This window comes from Lagopus muta, chromosome Z, assembly GCF_023343835.1.
Source record: "Lagopus muta isolate bLagMut1 chromosome Z, bLagMut1 primary, whole genome shotgun sequence".
NCBI lineage: Eukaryota > Metazoa > Chordata > Aves > Galliformes > Phasianidae > Lagopus > Lagopus muta.
In genome coordinates, this window is record NC_064472.1 from 71,058,906 (window position 1) to 71,077,765 (window position 18,860).

Consider the following 18,860-nt stretch of genomic DNA (forward strand, 5'->3'; position numbering starts at 1 on the left):
CAGTTTGGCTTCAAGGACATTTCAAACAACCAATTATGTTTTCTCTCTTCCAAAATTTTAACAAATGCATTGAAGATTGTTACACAGGGGCAGCCTTCTGAAAACTTGCTGGTGGCCTGATAAATACTTAAAAGTTCATTTCTGCATTTCTTTTCCCTTAATAGATTTGGCATTTTAGGAGGTATATCTAAAAATAAATCCACCTAAATGCACTGAGCACACAGTTGTGTTCATTTAGTGTCACACGCATATGTAGAAAAAAGACAAAAATTCAGAATCAAAGAAAAAAAACCCACCAGTTTTGCAAAGGAGTGTGTATGCACAAAATTCTGACATGTATGTGCAACTGGAGTGCTGAAGGAGAGATAATGAATGCACAGAGATCAGATAGGCAGGCTAGATTTTGTCAGTGATGCAAGCACCTACAAATGCTGCCCAGCATTTCACTTTGATGAGGCGAAATGCATAATCTGAGCACAGCTTTGGAGTATGAGTAGAGGGGGAAGTTATTTCCACGTTCCCCACGTTCTGTGCCACTGCCCTGGGGGCATGTAATAGTCACAAGATGATTAATCTAACAATTGGTAAGTCTGCACAATGGCTAGTGATAAAATTTTCTTGCTTTTGTCAGCAAAATTTCTTGATACTCTGTTTACACTGCACAAGCCCTTGTGTTAATAGTTCGAGATCTTAGCCTTCAAAACCCTGAACTCTCTCCTGAGCACACTGCTCAGGAAAACAACATAAGCAACGTGGAGAGTTAGCATTTTACAGGATCACCTTAGTGCAGCAGAGCCTATGGAAAACGCATGGCAGAGCATGTACTTAATGAAGAAGAACACAAGGTAGAGAAAGTGAACTCTAGGACTACGATCTTCTTTGACTTCTCTGAATCTAGAGGTGCTCAGCAACTTCACAGATGCATTCATGAACTGCAAAAAGTTCACTTTCATTTCTGGTATATTTCTTGGAAGGGAGATCCTCAGCAAGATGAAACAGTGCTGAGTGTTTCTGTCTGTTCCCTGGAGATTCTTCTTATTGCAAATGAGGACATCAGTGTCGGTCCTGTATCCCTGAGAGCACAAGTTTAGGAAGTTCAGGAGGAGTTGCAAAAAAGTTGTATGTGTGAGCAGTTATCAAGAGTGTCACAGAGAACTGCAGGGAGTGGAATGAGGAATGGGTCAACTTGAAGAAGCTTGAATTTAAACATTGGCATCTGGTTGAGAAGAGAGTTTCTTACATGATGAGATCCCGCTGTGGTTGCTCAGATTCAGTACGATGCCTGTTCTGCTCCGGTTTCATCTGGTCCTTCTACTTTTGGTTCTCCAAAACCCTTCAGCTCTGCTGCACAGGAGCAGGGCTCACACAGCTCCTGTTCAGTGGGTGTTTAGGAAAAATGGTGACAGTAAAACCAGTGGTGCTGCTGGTGTTACGTTTGGATTAAGGATGAAGCTCCCAGGCTGTTCTTCAGTTTACTCAGCTGGTGATGTGTGGGTCATTTCATTTTGTGGATGAGGAAGTCTAATGCGAAGCTCAAAATCCTGTGTACTCTTCAATGTGAAAGGTCACTCAAATCCCCAATCCCCCAGTCAAATCCTTTTCTTTTTTGTCTAGCTGAAGGAATTTCACCAGCACACAGATTTTACTGCTTTCTGCAGGCTTGCTGTGATGACAGCTGCAGTTGAAGGCATGCCATGCTTGGCAAGGAGAGCATCTTCTCTGAAGACTAACCATCAGCTGGGGAGGAGCTGCAGGCTCATACAGCAAGTGTGACAGACAACTGTGAGATTTTTATGAATGGAAAACAGCACATCTTTCCCAGAAAGACTTGCTGTTATTTTTAATTCATACCTCCCCCTCAGTCTGCATCTCAGGAAGCGGTGCTTCATGCTGCTTATTGGTGATAGGGATTGTAACTCTGGTTCTCATCATTATGGTTGAAAATCTGGCTTGCCTATCCGACAGCAGAACCCCTACTGAATTCAGAAGGGCCAAGATGTAAGCATGGGAGCTCAGAAATATTTGAGAACAAAGGCACTTGCTGCACATAAATGAATTGGTAGGAAATTTGGGGTGACCCTTGAAATGCAGAGGTGGAAAATTAGTGTGAAGGTTTGGTTTGGTTCCCACAGTGTGCTTATTTCTAAATCCACTTGTACTGAGCTAAAAACATGAGATAGTGTAAGCTCGAATAGCTTGGAAATAGTCCAATTTTGTTCCGCTGAGAGATTGTTTTTCTCTGCAGGCTCTCATCTGGAGTCTGAAAAGGTGATGAGGAAAGAGTGACAAGTTAATGGAGCTGGAGGAGTTCTTGTCTGGTTTAAAGGTTCATTACCAAACTATCTTGAAAGCTTTCAGAACTTGCCAGAACCTTTCCTCTGTAATTTATACTCCTCTATTTCCTAGAGAGACATTCAATGAAAAACATGTTTTCCTAACTAAAGGGAAACATATGTGGTTCATATCACGGATGGAGGTCTGCCCCTCTCCCCAGTGATAGGGCGGAGCACCTGAATGCTTCACATGTTGTCTGCAAGCTCTGTTATCTGTATAATTTCTTCCTCTCCCTTTCCTTGCTTCACTGTCTGCCTTTCAAGCGGAAAGCAAACGCAGCAATATTTGAGTTGAGATGGAAGTTTTGTGCTCCTGAAGACTCACGTTAGAGGGAGCACACTGCCTATTCCTGACCCTTCCAGTTTGCTGGCCTGTTCTGAATGGCTAGTTGTCCATCCCAGTCCAGTGATAAGCAGATGACATCCATAAGAAATCATAACACGTGTTTGGGATCTCAGGTGGTTTTAGAGAAATACTTGCAACAGGCAGCAGCTCCTGGTGACTCTCCAGCCTCTTCTTCTGGGAAGAAGAAATGCAGTTCTGCTTGTCATTCTGGAGAGACAGGTGCACCAGCAGGACCTGGTGAGGACCTCAGCACTGATAAAAATGGATTTCTGCAGTTGCTGACTTCAGTCCCTTAGCAATATTAAGCATTTGGCTTAAAAAGCACTAGTAATAAAGGAAGCCCTAGCGTTGTCCATCCCTTGAATGGACAGATGCTTAATGTTGTGGTGGCCAAACCTTTTATTTCAATTGCTTCAACTAGTGGATGGGTTTCTCCTCTTGAAGATACAAAAACTTTCAAGTAAACAGTGATTCTCCCTCAGATGGCAATGGAATAACAGCCCATAAGTTCTGACCAAGGGAGAGGGGCTGTAACAAAGAGGATTTGAGACATTCTGGGTTGTTTGTTTTGTTGTTGTTGTTTTTTTTTTACCAGTATGAGAAAACAGCATCTCTATAGAATCAGCTGGAAGTCACTTTTAAGCTATTGTAAGACTGGTTTGAAATCCATGCTACTTAAGATGAATAAATGCAGGTTTTCTACACATATCTTCAAATGTTTTATAGTTCAGATTTTGGACTTTTTGCACAGTTGTAATAAAATAAAATTACTTTTTATTATTAATAATAATGATTTCTGTGTTATAACCTCATTTGAGAGTCTTGGGGTTCTAGGAAATCTTGAACAGGGTACCTCAGTTTTGGTATAACATCCCAAGAGATGGGTGATGTACTCATGGCTCTGCTGTTCTCTTGAACAAAAATCAGTGTGGAAGTTCTTGAAATGCTAATAATCAGTTTTGATAATGGGATTTCAGGTATGTTTTTGTGTGATGCCTGGACTTTTCCAAGCCTTGCTTGTCTAGCATTATTACCCTGGGAAGGAAGTCTTTTATTGGCTACCTGTGATTATGTGAAAGGACAGGCCTTTTTTCTTGCCTTCCTTACAACAAAATGCACTTGCCACCTTCCCTGAGACATAGGTCCACCAAATGCGTGCTCCAGTGTGCAAACTCTGCTGGAGGACCCCCACTTTCTACCACTAACTTCTACTGCATCCCATTTTTCGTGTTCAGCTCTTTCCCTGCATCCTCACCTTGTCTGCCTTGCCTACAGGTAAGCCACATCACAGATTTCCCCATTTCTCGTGAGTTACCTCCCATAAGGTGCTAACCAACACTGCTCTGAGAAGCCTCATGGAAGAGAAGGAGACCTATTTTAGAGGCTACCATTTTTCATTACTGTTTGGTCACCAAGGAAATCTCCTCTGACAAAACCCTAGTTATGGATAAAGAAAATACTCAGCTTCCCAAATCAAATGATGTTCCAGTGAATGTATTAACACATTCATAAGAATGGTTTTGCAACAGCAAAGCTTTCTGGCATAGCATGTATTCTGTACACATTATTCACTACAGTGGAATGTTGTAAATGAAACTGTAAAAATGTAAACAAGCAATAAAATATGATTTTTAACTTAGGACTCTAAGAGCTGTAGTGAATTTCCAGACCTAGGGATGCATCATTCTGCTAGACGTTATTAGGCTCTGAGCTGCAGAAAAGTGCTGTGGAAAGTTAAGGCTTTGCAGACTGCAGTGCATTTCAAACAGTGTTATGAAGCTGTAGTATGTTTTTGCCAGCCTCTGGATGATTTCAGAGTGTACATGAGAGCAGGTTAATTAAGCATGAGTCATCTTATTGAATTTTGCCTGTCTGAATGAAGGACTTAAATAATCTTTAAAATGTGATTTTGCATACAAGAGCAGACTGTCAGCAAGCAGCAATGCTCTGTGAGTGAGCAGACAAGTCTCACTCTTCAGGAAACCAGGTAAGTAATTATGGATTTGCTGTCTGTCTGCTGTGCTTTCTTCAGGGTGAGCCTGCTCCTGCCAAAGCAGCATTGTTGACTTCTGCTGCAGGTTGTGAACCAAAAACACATAGTTTCTCAGTAGCGGATGTTTCTGGATTTTCAGCCCTGCACAAGCAGTCTAGGCTCAAGAACTTAACTGATGCCATTTCCCAGTTCTTCAGCCAAACTGGGCTTTCCATCTTCCCAAGATATGTACGTGGTTGTGCAGCAACTGGGCAGCTCTGTGCTTTCCCATGGCCTTGCACTGCTGTTGATGATGAGTACAGCCCTGGAGAGCAGCTCCCTCCTTTTGCCTGTTTGCTTTCCTGGCTGTCCTCTTTCTCTTGTGTGAGTGTGGTGTTACTCCTCTGTCATGGTTTTAAGATTTTTGTTATCATATTCTCACATCCTAACATCATGTAGAGCACTGGGAGTTACAGAGTTAATGCTCCAGTTCTATGGATCTCCGACAGTTCAGGTATACCTTCAGAAGAGAAGAACTACACATCTCAGAGGACAGTGTGTGTATTTATTCTGTGCTGGGATATGTTTTATGCCCAGATTTTTGCATACACAGTCAGCTGAAATGGAGGTGCTGTGGGGACTTTGACCCTTTCAGGATTGACTGTGTACCTTTAAAATTTTTAAACAAACAGCTGCGTGAAACTCGTAGGCCTTTAAAAGCTGTGCATTTAAAAAGAGCACATTATCGTGTGCCTAGCAGAGTTTGCAAGGTGGGGACCCTGCTGCACTTATTACACTGCACAAAGGCACTGGTTGTGCAAGTTGTGTTTCAGGTGACGCCGTGACTTGTGTTGATTTTAGGGGAAGCGTTCTCTGGAGGCTGTTATCCACAGTGCAGCTGTCTTTCTGAGCCATAACACATCACATTTTACATCTAAAAATGTGTGTGGAAGAGGAAAAAGAACAAAATTGGGTGTAATGTTGGTGTGAATGCTGCATTTCAGCTGGGAAAAAAATTTAAAGGGATTTTCCTTATGTATGGAAGTATAGATGAGATGGGACCAGTAGCAGCTCCAAGTCTGGTAGGTCGTGCTCCAAAAGCAAAGGGTGAAGATGAGGAAGAGCCTCCATAGAAGTCTGCTGAAACAGGCAGAAGTTCCCAGTGTGATTTATTTGTCAGAGGAGGTCTGAGTGTCTCTGCGTATCACCTGTCAGTGCTTCAGTTTCTCTGTTATCTCTTGGTTAAGTTGATGAAAAATGTTTCACTCAGTTCGTGAATAATTGAAAAAATATATTTACCAAATTAAGATTGTACTGAGTTGAGATACCTTGTTTGGAAAAAAAAATGACCTCTGGTGGAACAGGAAGCACAATCTTTAGTTTGGCATACGAATATACTTTAAATGTCTACTGCTTAACCTGAGAAATAACTTCAGAAGTTTTCAGCCCAACCTAATCTGAGCAAACATGAAATTCTGAGTTGTTAACTCACTTAAATTATTGATCTTTTCCAGCAACTTAAGCAATTTCAGTTTTTAGAAGTAAAGCAATAGTGTAAGTAAGGAGAACTGTCCAGTTTCATTAGGCAAGGGGTGTGAGCCGTATGTTGGGGAATATCTGCAAAGTGCTAACTTTTCACAGGCCTCTGGGACCTTCTGAAGTCAGTTAATGCTTTGCAATTGACTTTAATCTATGTCAGGAGAAGTCCTTGAAGGGGTGGGCTTGAAAATGGGCTCCTGAATGCTATTTTGCTGAATGTCTGAGTAGATTGCTACCAGGCTTTCAGCTGCGATAGAGTTAAATGTCTTTCGAGGAGCTGGTGTAGTGCTGTGTTTTGGATTTGAGATGAAAATAATGTTGATAACAAGCGGATGTTTTAGTTGTTGCTGAGCAGTGCTTAGAGTCCAGGACTTTTCAGCTTCTCACACTGCCCTGCTAGTGAGCAGGTGCACAAGGCTGGGAGAGGACAGAACCAGCACAGCTGAACCAAACTAACCAAAGGAATGTCCCTTATCGTGTGGCATCACACTGAGCAAAATGGGAGGAACTGGCCAGTGAGTGCTGCTGCTGCTCAGGAACTGGCTGGGTATCTGCTGAAAGGTGATGAGCAATTGCCTTGTGCATGGCTTGTTTAATATATTCCTGGTTTTTCTTATCCATTTCTTGTCAGTCTGTCCTTGTCTCAACCCATGAGTTCTTCTACTGTTTCCTGTTTTTGATCCTCTCCCCCAGCACGCTGGGGTTGCATAACACTGAGCTGCCTGCCAGCTTAGACCACAGCAACCACTCAGGGAAAAGAATGCTAAAGCCCAAGCAATTACCTGTAAACAATTTCAGCATCTTTAGCTGTTATGTTACAATTCCTTGCTCTTCTTTATTTACTGAACGAATGTTTAATGTTTAAATTTACATACTTTTTTCTTCTTTTTCTCTCTGTTCAATTAGTTGAATGACCTATGTCACATCTGATTAGAAATTAGTATCAGAGAAAAAACTGCAAGGTCTGCTAAGAAAGTCCTTGTGCTGAAGATCTGAGGGCTTGTGGTGTTTTGTGGGTGAGGTCTTGCCTGGAAAGTACCTGTTGCATGTGGGTGGAAAGCAATTTCTGGCAGGAAAAGATGACCGTAAGGCAGACCTTGCCTTTTTATGTTTGACCTGAAATATTACAGGATTTGTGGCCTTGATGACAGTTGTCTGCATGCTGCAAATGTGTGGATAATTGTGATGAAAATGACAAGTGTTTATCTTAAATAGAATTGCAGTTTGGATCTGTGAAGCAAGAAGATGTAGTAAAAATAAAATCTTAGTTCACAAAGTTCCTTAAGAAACATTATAACATAACCTTGCAGGTCCCTTAAGCTTCTGGTAAGCCTTTGGACAGATGACAGCTCTCAATACTGCACAGTAAAGGGTGAATTTACTAGCCATTTCTGTACTCTGAAAAATAAAGTTTCAGGCCTTAATATCCTTGAAATTTGCTTACAAAGGAAATGTTTTGTAAATTAGAGAAACATGCATAAGTGATGTAAAGTGTCATAAATTTTCATCAGATGCATAGTGAATATCTGAGCTGTTGCTTAGATTGTCACTTTGATGTTCTAGATAAATTGTATGCTTAAGATTTTATTTAATTTTTGTGTCCTGAGTATGAGGTCACGCTCACCAGTTTTCTGTCTGTATTTGCATTTTGTCAGCTTCAAATCGTATTGCCATTAATACTGATCTTGGTTGCTTAGGAATCTGTTTTTTATCTTGCTGTAGTTGTGTTTTGCAAGGATGTTTTTCCGTGAGGTTTTAAATGTACATTTTTCAATGGATTATTCAGTGAAATAAGAAAAGGGGCTGCTAAGAACCAGGTGCTATTTTGTGAAATGCCTTTTGGAGTGCATGAGATGAAAATAAAATGGTTTTACTAGAGCTGGCAGCACTGAAAAGAGGGGTTTTGCTCTCTGTTTGCAGGCAAATGACAAGCATGAGTCTGGAGGAGCACCAGTGTAAGTGCTGGGACCCTGTCATCTAAACTGTGTCTCCAGCTGACTTCTAGCCAGCCAAGCTTTACCAATCCTGCACCATGGAGGACTGCCTTCACACCTCCTCTGAAAACCTCTCCAAGCTGGTGAGCTGGGCCCACAGCCACGGGACCATCTGCAGCCTCATCCCCAACCTCAAGCACCTGCTGTCCGAGGGAGCCCATGGCAACCTGACCGCCATGTGGGGCTGCAGTGCTGGCCATGCCTACCACTGGCCCCTGGCTGCCACTTGCCGGGCTGGCTCCCAGGAACGCGTCTGCTTCCAGGACAGCCGCAGCTTCAACTCAGACAGTCCCAGTATGTTGGGAGTGCCCTCTGAGACACAGGCCAGCCCGCTTGAGCGTTACCCAGGCCGGCCAGGGAAGGCCAAGCTGGACTGCACCCGCACCCGTGACTCCTGTGATTTCTCCTACTGCAGTGAGCCCTCAGAGCTGGGCGAGCCGGTGGAGGAGTACGAAGACGAGGCCACTCTCTTCGACATGGTCTGCGAGTCCTCCGTCACAGATGAGGACAGTGACTTTGAGCCACACCTCCACCGCGTGCCCGGCGGCCCTCGGAAGCGGCCACCCGCTGGGCTCCCTGCTGCTGCCCAAGCCCAGCCAGCTGACGAGGGCAGTGGCGAGGTTCTGCTTAAGAAGATCAAGCAGGAGCTGCCCGAGGATTACTACATCGTGGCCAATGCTGAGCTGACGGCTGGTGCCGATGGGCCGGCCCTGGCCCTCACCCAGATGTCCAAGCCCAAAGCACCAGTGCAGGCTGGACCCTCTGGCCTGGGCCCCACCAGGGCTCTACCCCTGCCTGCTGGGCCTGATCCCGACCCGCAACACCTCTGTGCCTCCCCACCCGGCCCACCCCGGCTCCCTGTGCAGAGACCTCCCCGAGCTGCCCTGGTTTCCCCAGCCCGTGGGGCAAGCGGCGGCCCCCCAGCCGCCCTGCAGGCACCAGCCACTAGCTCCAATGCCGCTGCCGTGGGGAAGGCCATCAGCATCCCGCTGTCAGCCCTGCAGCTGCCTGGGCAGGAGGAGGCCCCAGCCGCAGAAGAGACCCTGCTGCCTGCCCCGCAGCCAGCCCCAGGGGGCGGTGAGGCAGCTGTGTCACCTTCGGTGAGCGCAGAGCCTGAGGTCAGCTCCAGCCAGCAGCAGCCCCCTGCTGCCCCTGCTGCCACCCCTGAAGCTGCAGTCCCGTCGATGCCAGGTAGGAACCTGGGTGGAAGTGGCATTCTGGGGTCCCCCAGTGTGAGGGGTAGACGGGGGATGAAGCCCGGTGTTCTTCCCTATTAGTAGAAGTTCTTGTATACCTACTGTCTCCCTCCCTTTTAAATACTGGGAGGAGGTGTCTTTATTCAATTCCTGTGGCAGCTGCTTTACCCTAAAAACAATGACACTGCCTTGGTGAACCTGGGCACCCTGAAATCTGGTTGAGTCTATAAATTAGCAAGAGTCTGCAAGTCTTGTTGCCAGAAAAAAGCACCTGGACTGCTTAAAGACCTGGTTTTACTAAGTAAAATCCTACTAAGCTTTGTAAATTATGGGTGTTGTTTTAGTTGTAGCAAAGCAAATTTCTCTTTGTGACTCCTTTGTGACTTTCTGCATCTCTGAGAAGTTACTTTGCAGTTGTCCTGTTCTGTAATATCCCTCTTGGAAATCTCAGGCTGGTTTAGATCAGATTCTGCATATATAAATACGAAAGATATGGGATGCTTCATTTCAATCCAAATTGTGTGGTAAACCTACTTTCTCAGCATTGCTCAGTTTATAGCACATAACTGCTGTGTACACTAGTGCTGGTTCCTACCAGCTTGCAGGCTGGGGCATGCAAACACAAATGTAGGCAGAATTTTGCTGTATACATGTGTGTGCTATCTTGCTTTCAACAGATGTATTTAAAAACAAAAAAAAAAAAAAAAAAAAAAAGAAAGAAAAAAAAAAAGAAAAACAAAACCAAACCACCACTAACAACAATAATGAGAAAAAAAAAGCCAGAAAAAAGCAACACACACATAAAAGCTTCAAACCAGTTTTGTCAGTATTTGATGGGGGGAAGACCTGAAACCTTTTTATTCATGAGTGCCCTTCTCTGCTCTCAGATGCCAAACAAGGGCAGCAGCTGCTACCACTGAGGGTAATACCTTGCAAGAATGGACAGAGTACCATGGTTTCTAACCAGAACAGGGTTGGTCTGTATCTAATGTCTTGCTATGAGGACAAAATGGAGTATTTAGATTCACACCCACTGTAAACCCATCAAAACCTCATAGATTGCATAGACAGCAGCATCACATCAGCATGCTGCCCAAATTGCAGTTCAGTCAATTACATCCTTCCTTCTTGAGTTTCTTGTATTCTTCTCAAAATGTGTTACATGGTTTCTCTCCTCAGCCTGGTACAGCATTGTAATACGCTGTTACTGGACTCAGATGTATCTGCATGTGAGCCAGGGTAAAATGATTGATACACAACTGTCACCTCGTAGGTCTGTCAAGTCCTTAGTTTTATAGATCCACCTCCTTTGGCAGAGAAGTGCTGGCATTTAATCTTTGAGCTGCAGAGAAGTAGGTAATGTGGCAAGTGAATTTATTGCAGATTCACGGCTCTGCACAGCATGTTCTTGCAGCTAAACAGTGAAGGTCTGATTAAAAACTGTAGCATGTTTATTGTTTGTGTACATAATACTGTTAGATAGTCAGATTTACTTAGCAAACGGATGTGGAAGTGGTGTGTGATATATAAAATTGGAGCAATATTGAACTAGAAGAAGAGTTATCTATCCTATATGAAAATGTTTCTGTCTAAGCAGAAAGACATGATTAGTACAATTCTTACATAAAAGAAGGCAGGAAATAATTATACAAAGGAACCTGGAGCTTTTACTAGTTTATGGACTTGGTTGATGTTTTGACAACAAAGATACAGTTACTTTCTTTATTTACTTAGTGGCAACTGAATGTTGCCGAGACTTTGCAAAGGTGTTTTCGTGTCTTAGCAGAGAAGTAGCATCAAATGTTAGATGCTGATTTCTGTTGGGCTCAGGTCTCTATCTGAGCATTGTAGGATATACTGAATTATTTTTGTTAAACCCTAGCATGTGGACATTCATCTGTGAATTTTCTGATTATTTTTGTTCTACTTTATTAGCAGAAGCTTCAAAAATGAATGTAGGTATGTAGGTTCTACTTAGTCCTTTCTCTGTTGTGGAAGAAAATGAGGGTATTCATATGTGAGAAGAGAGACATTTCTGAAATTGTGCAGAGAAGGGAATTCCTGCTATTTCTACTTCCAGATAGCCTCCTTTGTCTTTCTCTTTTGCTAACACTTCGTCTGCTTCTGTCCGAGAACCAGCAAGAGGAAGGTGGGTCACATCAGTTGGGATGTAAGGTGAGTAAGAAGCACAGGTTGCAATATATACTGCCTTGAAAAAAGTGTTGTCATTTGGATGTCTGAAAGCAGAAGTGGGGAAAAAAAAACATTTGTTCAAGGGTGTGGAATAAGCCTGTGACTTGAAGGAGGATAGAACTTTCTAAACTTTCTATGTATAAAGCCAATTTTTTTTTTTTTTAATCTTCAGCAGTGCAGGACTCTATTTGTAGGCAGAGTGCTGCGGTATTCCTGAAGAATGCTTACCATCCATCTGAGAGTGGAGGCTCACCTCTGACTGAAGGTGAAGATGTGTGTTGGGGTAACAAGCCAGTGCACCAAGATATCTGTAGTCCAACACGAGTCTAACACTATCAATACGGGAAGAGCAAAGCGTTCTGTGAGGACATATTAAGAAGATGTGAAATCCACATACACAGAATGTGCAGAAGCTAGAATCTTGAATAGGGGTAGAAAACCAAAAGATCCTATAAATGAAGTGGCCGAGTGTGTTGTTCTGGTCTGCGGGTACCGGAGCAATGCCAACACACGTACCACTTGCTGTAGGCAGTGGGCTACAGGGTGCTGTTTTTGAAGAGTTTGGAAAGGACGAAGGTTGTCTACAAACACCAGTTCTGTCACTGTCAGTGTGCTGCACTCTGTCACTGTGATTATCAAACCACTGTGAAGGTTAGGAGTGTGTGCCGTGATGGATGCTGGATGGATAATGCCTCAGTGACTCTGATGTCCTCACTCTGCATTCCTCCACATTTTTCCATTTTCTGTAACGGATACCTCAGATCCCAGAGCAGTGCATAAATCACCCTGGCAGCATGGGCAAAGAGCTGGTTTGGTCCTGCAGTCTGATCACCAACAGGTGCTAGTGGGGCTGGCACAAACCACCACAAAATTGGACAGTACTGTCTGTTCCATGTGTTTGTATGATGTTATTTTTTCTCTTCCCTCCTATACCTGAGCATGATCATTGTAAAATGTGGTGCATCTGGGAGTTATGTGATATTTGTGGAGGGCTTTTAAATTGAATGTCCTGAAGTTTTTCTCTGCAATCACAATCTTGCTCTCTCTGTAATTGTATGGGTTTAAATTCAGTAGGAGCTCAGATCCTTGTGATCATAAAATTCACAGACTTGGAGCTGTTAGGTGAGCATCAAAATGTTGCACGATTCAGGAGGGAAAAGGATCCCCCCATACCTCATGGGTTGCCAGTAGTAACTAAATTTGGCTTAAATTCTGAAGTCACTGTTAACCTGGCAAGTAAAAAAAGGTGCCAGCCAGCGCATTCCAGAGAATTCTATCACTTGCACTTGCAGATAAGTGCAAATAAGAAATAAACAATGCCTTTTTGAGAGGTATATAAAGTGTCAGCCATATATACAGAATGGCCAAATTAATCCCAGCTGTAATCCTTCCTGTGAAACTGTGCCAAGAATGAGTGTAACACAAGGCAAATAATCACATCAAGGAAACTTTAGCTCTCCCAAGAAAACTCAAATAATTGCTGATAGATCTCTGTACTTTAATGTATACAAAGATTGATGACTTTTGGTTAAAGCGAATGCTGAAGACTTTGTCCAGGGATGTATACTGCTTAATGTGGTCAAAGGAGTAATTAAATGGTTTCTTGCTCTTTGTGTTGGAGTAAAGACTTCAGAGTCCACTGGTGGCTCTTTAGGTCACATAATTGATTCCTGTTACTTCTCCACTAGCTTAGTAAAAGATGAGTGCTAAGACAAGCAATTACAAAAATGTTGTGCACTTTTTTTTTTTTCTTTTTTTTTAAAGTTGTAAGGCCCTTGTGTATTTAGAAGAATAAAATTAGATAATTATGTTTTAACTCATCAGAAACTAGGAACTGGTGATTTAATTAACCACCTTCTGTACTGGCACTGCTTTTTGATCTTGCAGCATGGATTTGCCAGTTCTCTCCCACAGGGACCAGAGCAGGCTTGAGAATTGGGCCCATGGGAAGCTAATGAGATTCTACAAGACTAAGTACAAGGTGCTGCATTTGGATCAGGGCAATCCTGGGTACGTGTACAGACTGGAAGGAGAAGTCACTGAAAGCAGCCTTGCAGAGGACTTGGCAGTTCTGGTGAACAAAAAGCTGGACATGAGCCAGCAGTGTGCACTTGCAATCTAGAAGGCCAGCAGTATCCTGAACTGCATCAATAGGGTGGCAGCAGGGAGAGGGAGGTGATTGTCTCCCTCTGCTCTGCCCAGTGAGAGGGCAGGCCCCATCTGCAGTACTGTGTCCAGGGGGCTCCCAGCACAAGGAAGATGTGGAGCTGTTGGTTCAGATACAGAGGCAAGCCACTAAGCACCTATCCTGTGAATAAAGGCTAAAAAGCATGGCTCATTCAGTTTGGAGAGGAGAAGTCTGCAGGGACACCTTGTTGCAATCTTACAGTACTTAAAGGAAGCTTATAAACCAGGAGGGATACCAACTTTTTACAAGTTTTGATAATGACAGGACAAGGAGGAATGGCTTTTACCTAAACAAGAGAACATTTGTATAAGATGTTAGGAAGTAATTCCTTATTCAAAGGGTAGTAAGTCACTGGGAGATGTTAGCCATAGTAGGTGTGGATGCCCCATCCCTGAAGGTATTCTAGGCCAGTTTGGATGGCGTTTTGGGCAGCCTGATCTGGTCGGGATCAACTAACCCATGGCAGGCAACTGAAACTGAGTGGGCTTCAAGGTCCCTTCCAACCTAAGCTATTCTATGATTCTGTGATTATCTTTAGTCTTTTATATTGTAAAGGACTTCTGTTTAAAAGCAGAATAGTGTCATAAAAAGGACACACACAGCATCAGCAATATAGTCGTATTTTTGCTTTCTAAAGCAGGGTCCACAGTATGACAACTGAATTGAAAAAATACAAAGTTTGGTACTAATAATTCTAATATAAGAGTATGCCTTGTGAGACTGTTCCTACAAAAAATTTTTATCATGTTATTAACTCTTGAAAGAGAAACCAGCAATGAATACTCAGTGGATACTATAACGTCTCCAGATATTCATGGAAGTGTGTTTATCAGCATTTTGAATTCCACATGTGCTTTCTTTGGTAGAAATTTCTTCCAGATGCAAAAGGTTCATGCTGATCTCTTTGCAACCTTGAAGACCAACAGTGGACTTCTCATGTAGGTGGAGGTCTCCTTGCTGTCCTAAATACTAAATATTTATGAAACAATGCAACTTTGCACACAAAAGAGAGGGCTGATGCTTTTCTTGAATGTAGTCTAATATAGGGGGAGATTGAGGATGGACTTGATAGTATACCTGCATTAAAGATACGTAGATTTGGAAATCCATTCTAACTTGTATTTTCTAAATTGTATGTACATTCTAAATTGTAGTTTCCACACAGTCTGTGGCAATTCCTTACCTGTAGTTAAAAGGGATTTGAATCCTCCAGAAAGCTCCACTGCAGCCAGGCCCTGGCAGTATTAAAGGATTAAAGCTGTAAAACATGCAGAGTTCATCTGCATGTGGTTGAAAGTATTCTCTGGGCTCTAAACAGAAGAATTGCATCACAGAGATTTATTGAAACTTAATATAAATATACTTTTCCAGTTTTATATGTTATAACACAAACAGTATTAAGATGCTGCGTCATATTGGAAGAGTAAATAGCAACTTCAGTAAAAGGTTGTGTTCTAGAGCATCACTTCTCATTTCAGGTTTGGAAACTTCCTGTCACTCCAACATAAAATGCAGAAAAGCAGAAGATAGGAAGCAGAAGGGAGAAGTAGAAAACAGCTCTTTTTACAAGACCAGCAGGATTAAATGCTTTTGCTTCTTAAACAGACCTCTGCTCTGTACAAAGTTACGTGTTTTGTATACTGATATATAATAATGGAAGAAAGTAATTCCAATATTCCAGCAGATCTGTAAAGATACAGAAAAAAAAACAAAGGAAACTCAACATCTCCATTTTTCAGTGCTCGAACATTTCCATTCCTTTATTCTTTCTGAAAAGAAAGAGGTGTCTTTGAGGGGTGTTGTGCCAACACAACGTGCAACCTCAGGAAATGTTTCTGCAGACACAGATGTGTTTTCAGAGAACACTGCAAAAGGAACAGCTGGATTTGCTTGCAATTCTCAGTGAAATCATGCGGAAGGAATAAATGGAAGGTTTGAAATTTGCAGCTAAGGACAGCAATTAATTAAATGCTGGAGCTCGCTGATTAATCTAACTAATGAAACATGGAAGATGTTATCAAAGGCTTTAGGTGCCTCTCCCAAAGTTCGAGAGCACCTTAAAAACATGTGTTTTTTTCTCTCTCTCTACCTGGATGATTTCTATTTCAGAGGCCTTTAATGCATCTCTTATCTTTTGAAGTGTGTTACCTATGTTAGATACTTTTATACTCTGTTTTTACTGATCTTTTTCCATCAAAGTATAATTAAACTGCTACCGTATACATACAGTACGTAGTGAATTACCAACTTAGGTCTTTCAACTGAAATGCAGTTCTGAAGCATGATGTGCCAAAAAGCACTACCGTGAGGATGGTAATTGTTATACCATGAGATGCCAATTTCTCTTCAGACCTGTGGAGCTGGCAAGGGTTCAGTTCTTTATGTGACAGCCTGTAAGGATACTGTAAACTTCTGAAGAAGAAGGCATTGAGTGAAAGGATGCACAGGGTCTGAGAAAAGAGCCTGGGCTTAATTTATAGAATGGCTTTCTCCTGTGGCTCAACAGGAAAGAACAAAGCAGCCCCTTTCAGTGGATGGCTCAGGGCCTTCACAGTTGGCCTCGTGTCTCTGGGCAGGGCACAGGGTATCTGCACTGCTGCCTCATCCTCTATGTTATATGCTTAATTACGCTTTCACCATTAAGTGCTACATGGCTACATAATGGCTACGTCTTACTTTTAACACACGCTTCTTGTTCCCATTAACTTCAGTAATTGTCAGTGCACACATGCATGCAGCCAAGTACTGTGTGTGTTCCTGTTCTTCATGCTAGGACATATTTAGAGTGGTGGTGACCCTGTGGTCTGCTGTTGTTTTGCATTAGCTAGATCTTCATTATGAAAGCACGCAACCATTGATTAATGTTAATCATTTACTCGATAAATTATCATTGGGGAAGAAAAAAAAAAAAAGTTGAGCATCTGTTTTTATTGGAAAAAGGAAGAAATTGATTCAGAGATAGTCTGACCCAGGTCATGTCGCCCCGGTGCAAAGTCTGAACATTCTTCATTGTGAATTATTTCAAGCAGGACATAACGATACCTAAAGGTACTGCCTCTGAAAGATTAGGATGCTAATCTGGTCTCTGAATAGCTTGTTCCACTTTCACCCCCTTTCCAAATGGATGTTTGCCTTATCTCTGTTTTAATCCATCTGACTGGTCAAATCTGCCTGAATGAGTGAGCAACAGAAGTATAAAGTAACTTCTTCCTGCTCTTGATTTGGTGCAGTCTTCCTCTGACTGCAGTGAACTCTGTCCTTCAGTCATGTGGAAGTCCTACGGTGTAAGGATTTTCTTCTGTCACTGACTCTTCAGAAATGGAGTTTATTTGGAACTGACAGTACCTCCAAGAAAACAAATTAACAGGCAGGAAAGTCAGTCTAGGTTTAACTGCTCTGCACTGTTGCCTGTATGCTGGTACGTGGTTTGCTTTTCGCTCATAGATTTCCATTTCTTTTTTCTCTCTGAAGAGGGAGGCATCTTTTTGCCTGTGTTTTACCCCTCCTGATTTCAGACAGTCCTTAAAAACTTGTTGACAAATACCTTTGTCCCATTTACCATTCACTTGCATGGTTGTTAAATATATTAGACTGCTTTTTGTGCTAGTTCATGATAAAATATCCGTATATACAATGTATATACTACACATCCATAATTACATTCATAAAGTTATACTCCAGGTTATACTCTTGCTTGAATTAGTGTGTGTCATTTTTGTATGAAATCATTGAGTAGCATTTTTGTTCCTATGGTGCACGGAAGAACAAATTATTTCTACAGAAATAACAATACAATCCAGGCAGGAAAAGTTTGACATTGTAATTACAGAAGAGAACTAATAACAATATTCTGAGCAGCAAAGAGGTATGTATGTGTGCTTACTCTCTGTGTGTGAGCACATGTCTAGAAATAATTTGAAAGCCTTCAATTTATTTAAGTGATCTTTCTTCAAATACAGCTGCAAAATGTGACTACGTGTCTGTGCAATTAAAGTCTGACGAAGTAATCTTAAATATGTATTTGCAGACAGACACACAGATAAGCCATGCAGGAGCAGCAGACTGACAGCACCTGCGTGTTCTATTTCTCTGTCTCTGCTCTGTGCAGAATGCCCAGCTGTTCCCACTGAGACTGCTGGTCTGCAGGGCAGAGTGTGCCTGCTTCGGTCATCCAGGGTGTGAGAGCAGCTGCTTGTCTGCCTCTGATGCCTGAGGTCTGTGGTGTTTCTCTCAGTTGTGATGCATTCACCTCTCTGCCCTTGCCCAGCTGCTCAGTCTCCTTACAGGCTTGTAGGAACTTCAGGTCTTTGAACTTCCACCCCTTCCAGTTGTGACTAGCATTGTGTTTGCAGAGGTTAAAGCAGAGTTCAATTTTGTTGATTTTTGTGGAGTGTGAGGAAGAAAGGACTGTCCACACAGGGACAAGGCAGCAAAGCAGGCTATGAACTTGTCCTTAGGAATTGTTTTGCTTCAAGTGTTACACGTAATCCTTTCTAGAGAACTGTATACAGAGTTAGTCATTTAATTCTACTCTCTGACCCTCTGGAGGCAAATACATGCATTAATACATGCATACAGCCTCTGAAGTGAGGCTGTAAATTGTGATCACTTTGTAGCATTCATGCCCTTTGCAGCTTGCTTCACTCCTACTGCAGGATGTAATGTGGGAAGGTGAAGGCAGATTGTGTGATTGGGCAACATCACCAGTCAGAATATCAGAACGCTCTCTAATGAGGCAATCTCAGTACTTAACTAAACATAAAATAATGTCGGGAGTAAAGGTTGAATACAGTTTTTAGGAGTACGTGTGCTGTGTTCCGTGCTACCAAAAGTCTGTGATGCTGGCTCCCTGCATATGTTCCCTGCTACACCTGCAGCAGACAGTTCAACCAGAACAGGAAAGGATACCTTTTGATTCACTACCATTGGCATTTTAATAAAATAGAGGGGGAAATGTCTGCAGTGTCTAATAAGCAATACATCAAATAAGCACTGTCAGCCTGTGCAGAGGTTCTGCAGTGTGATTTATTACATTAATTACAGTCATGTGGGCCTCATGCTCTTAAGTCTGAAACTGCTGTCACATTCTAAATTTGATT

At 42.5% G+C, this 18,860-nt stretch overlaps 1 protein-coding gene across 6 annotated transcripts in view; it reads left to right on the plus strand.

Moving 5' to 3' along the window:
- The window catches only part of KIAA1958 (KIAA1958 ortholog), a 62,417-nt gene that overhangs the window by 19,266 nt on the left and 24,291 nt on the right, over positions 1 to 18,860 (plus strand). For all 6 annotated transcript variants that reach the window (XR_007374056.1, XM_048932448.1, XM_048932450.1 and 3 more), the window contains one exon: positions 8,111 to 9,375. Coding sequence is in view for 5 of the 6 variants with exons in the window: in XM_048932448.1 (XP_048788405.1) it covers positions 8,223 to 9,375 (1,153 nt within the window). In the remaining variant the exon portion in view is untranslated. The remainder of the gene's footprint in view (positions 1 to 8,110; positions 9,376 to 18,860) is intronic.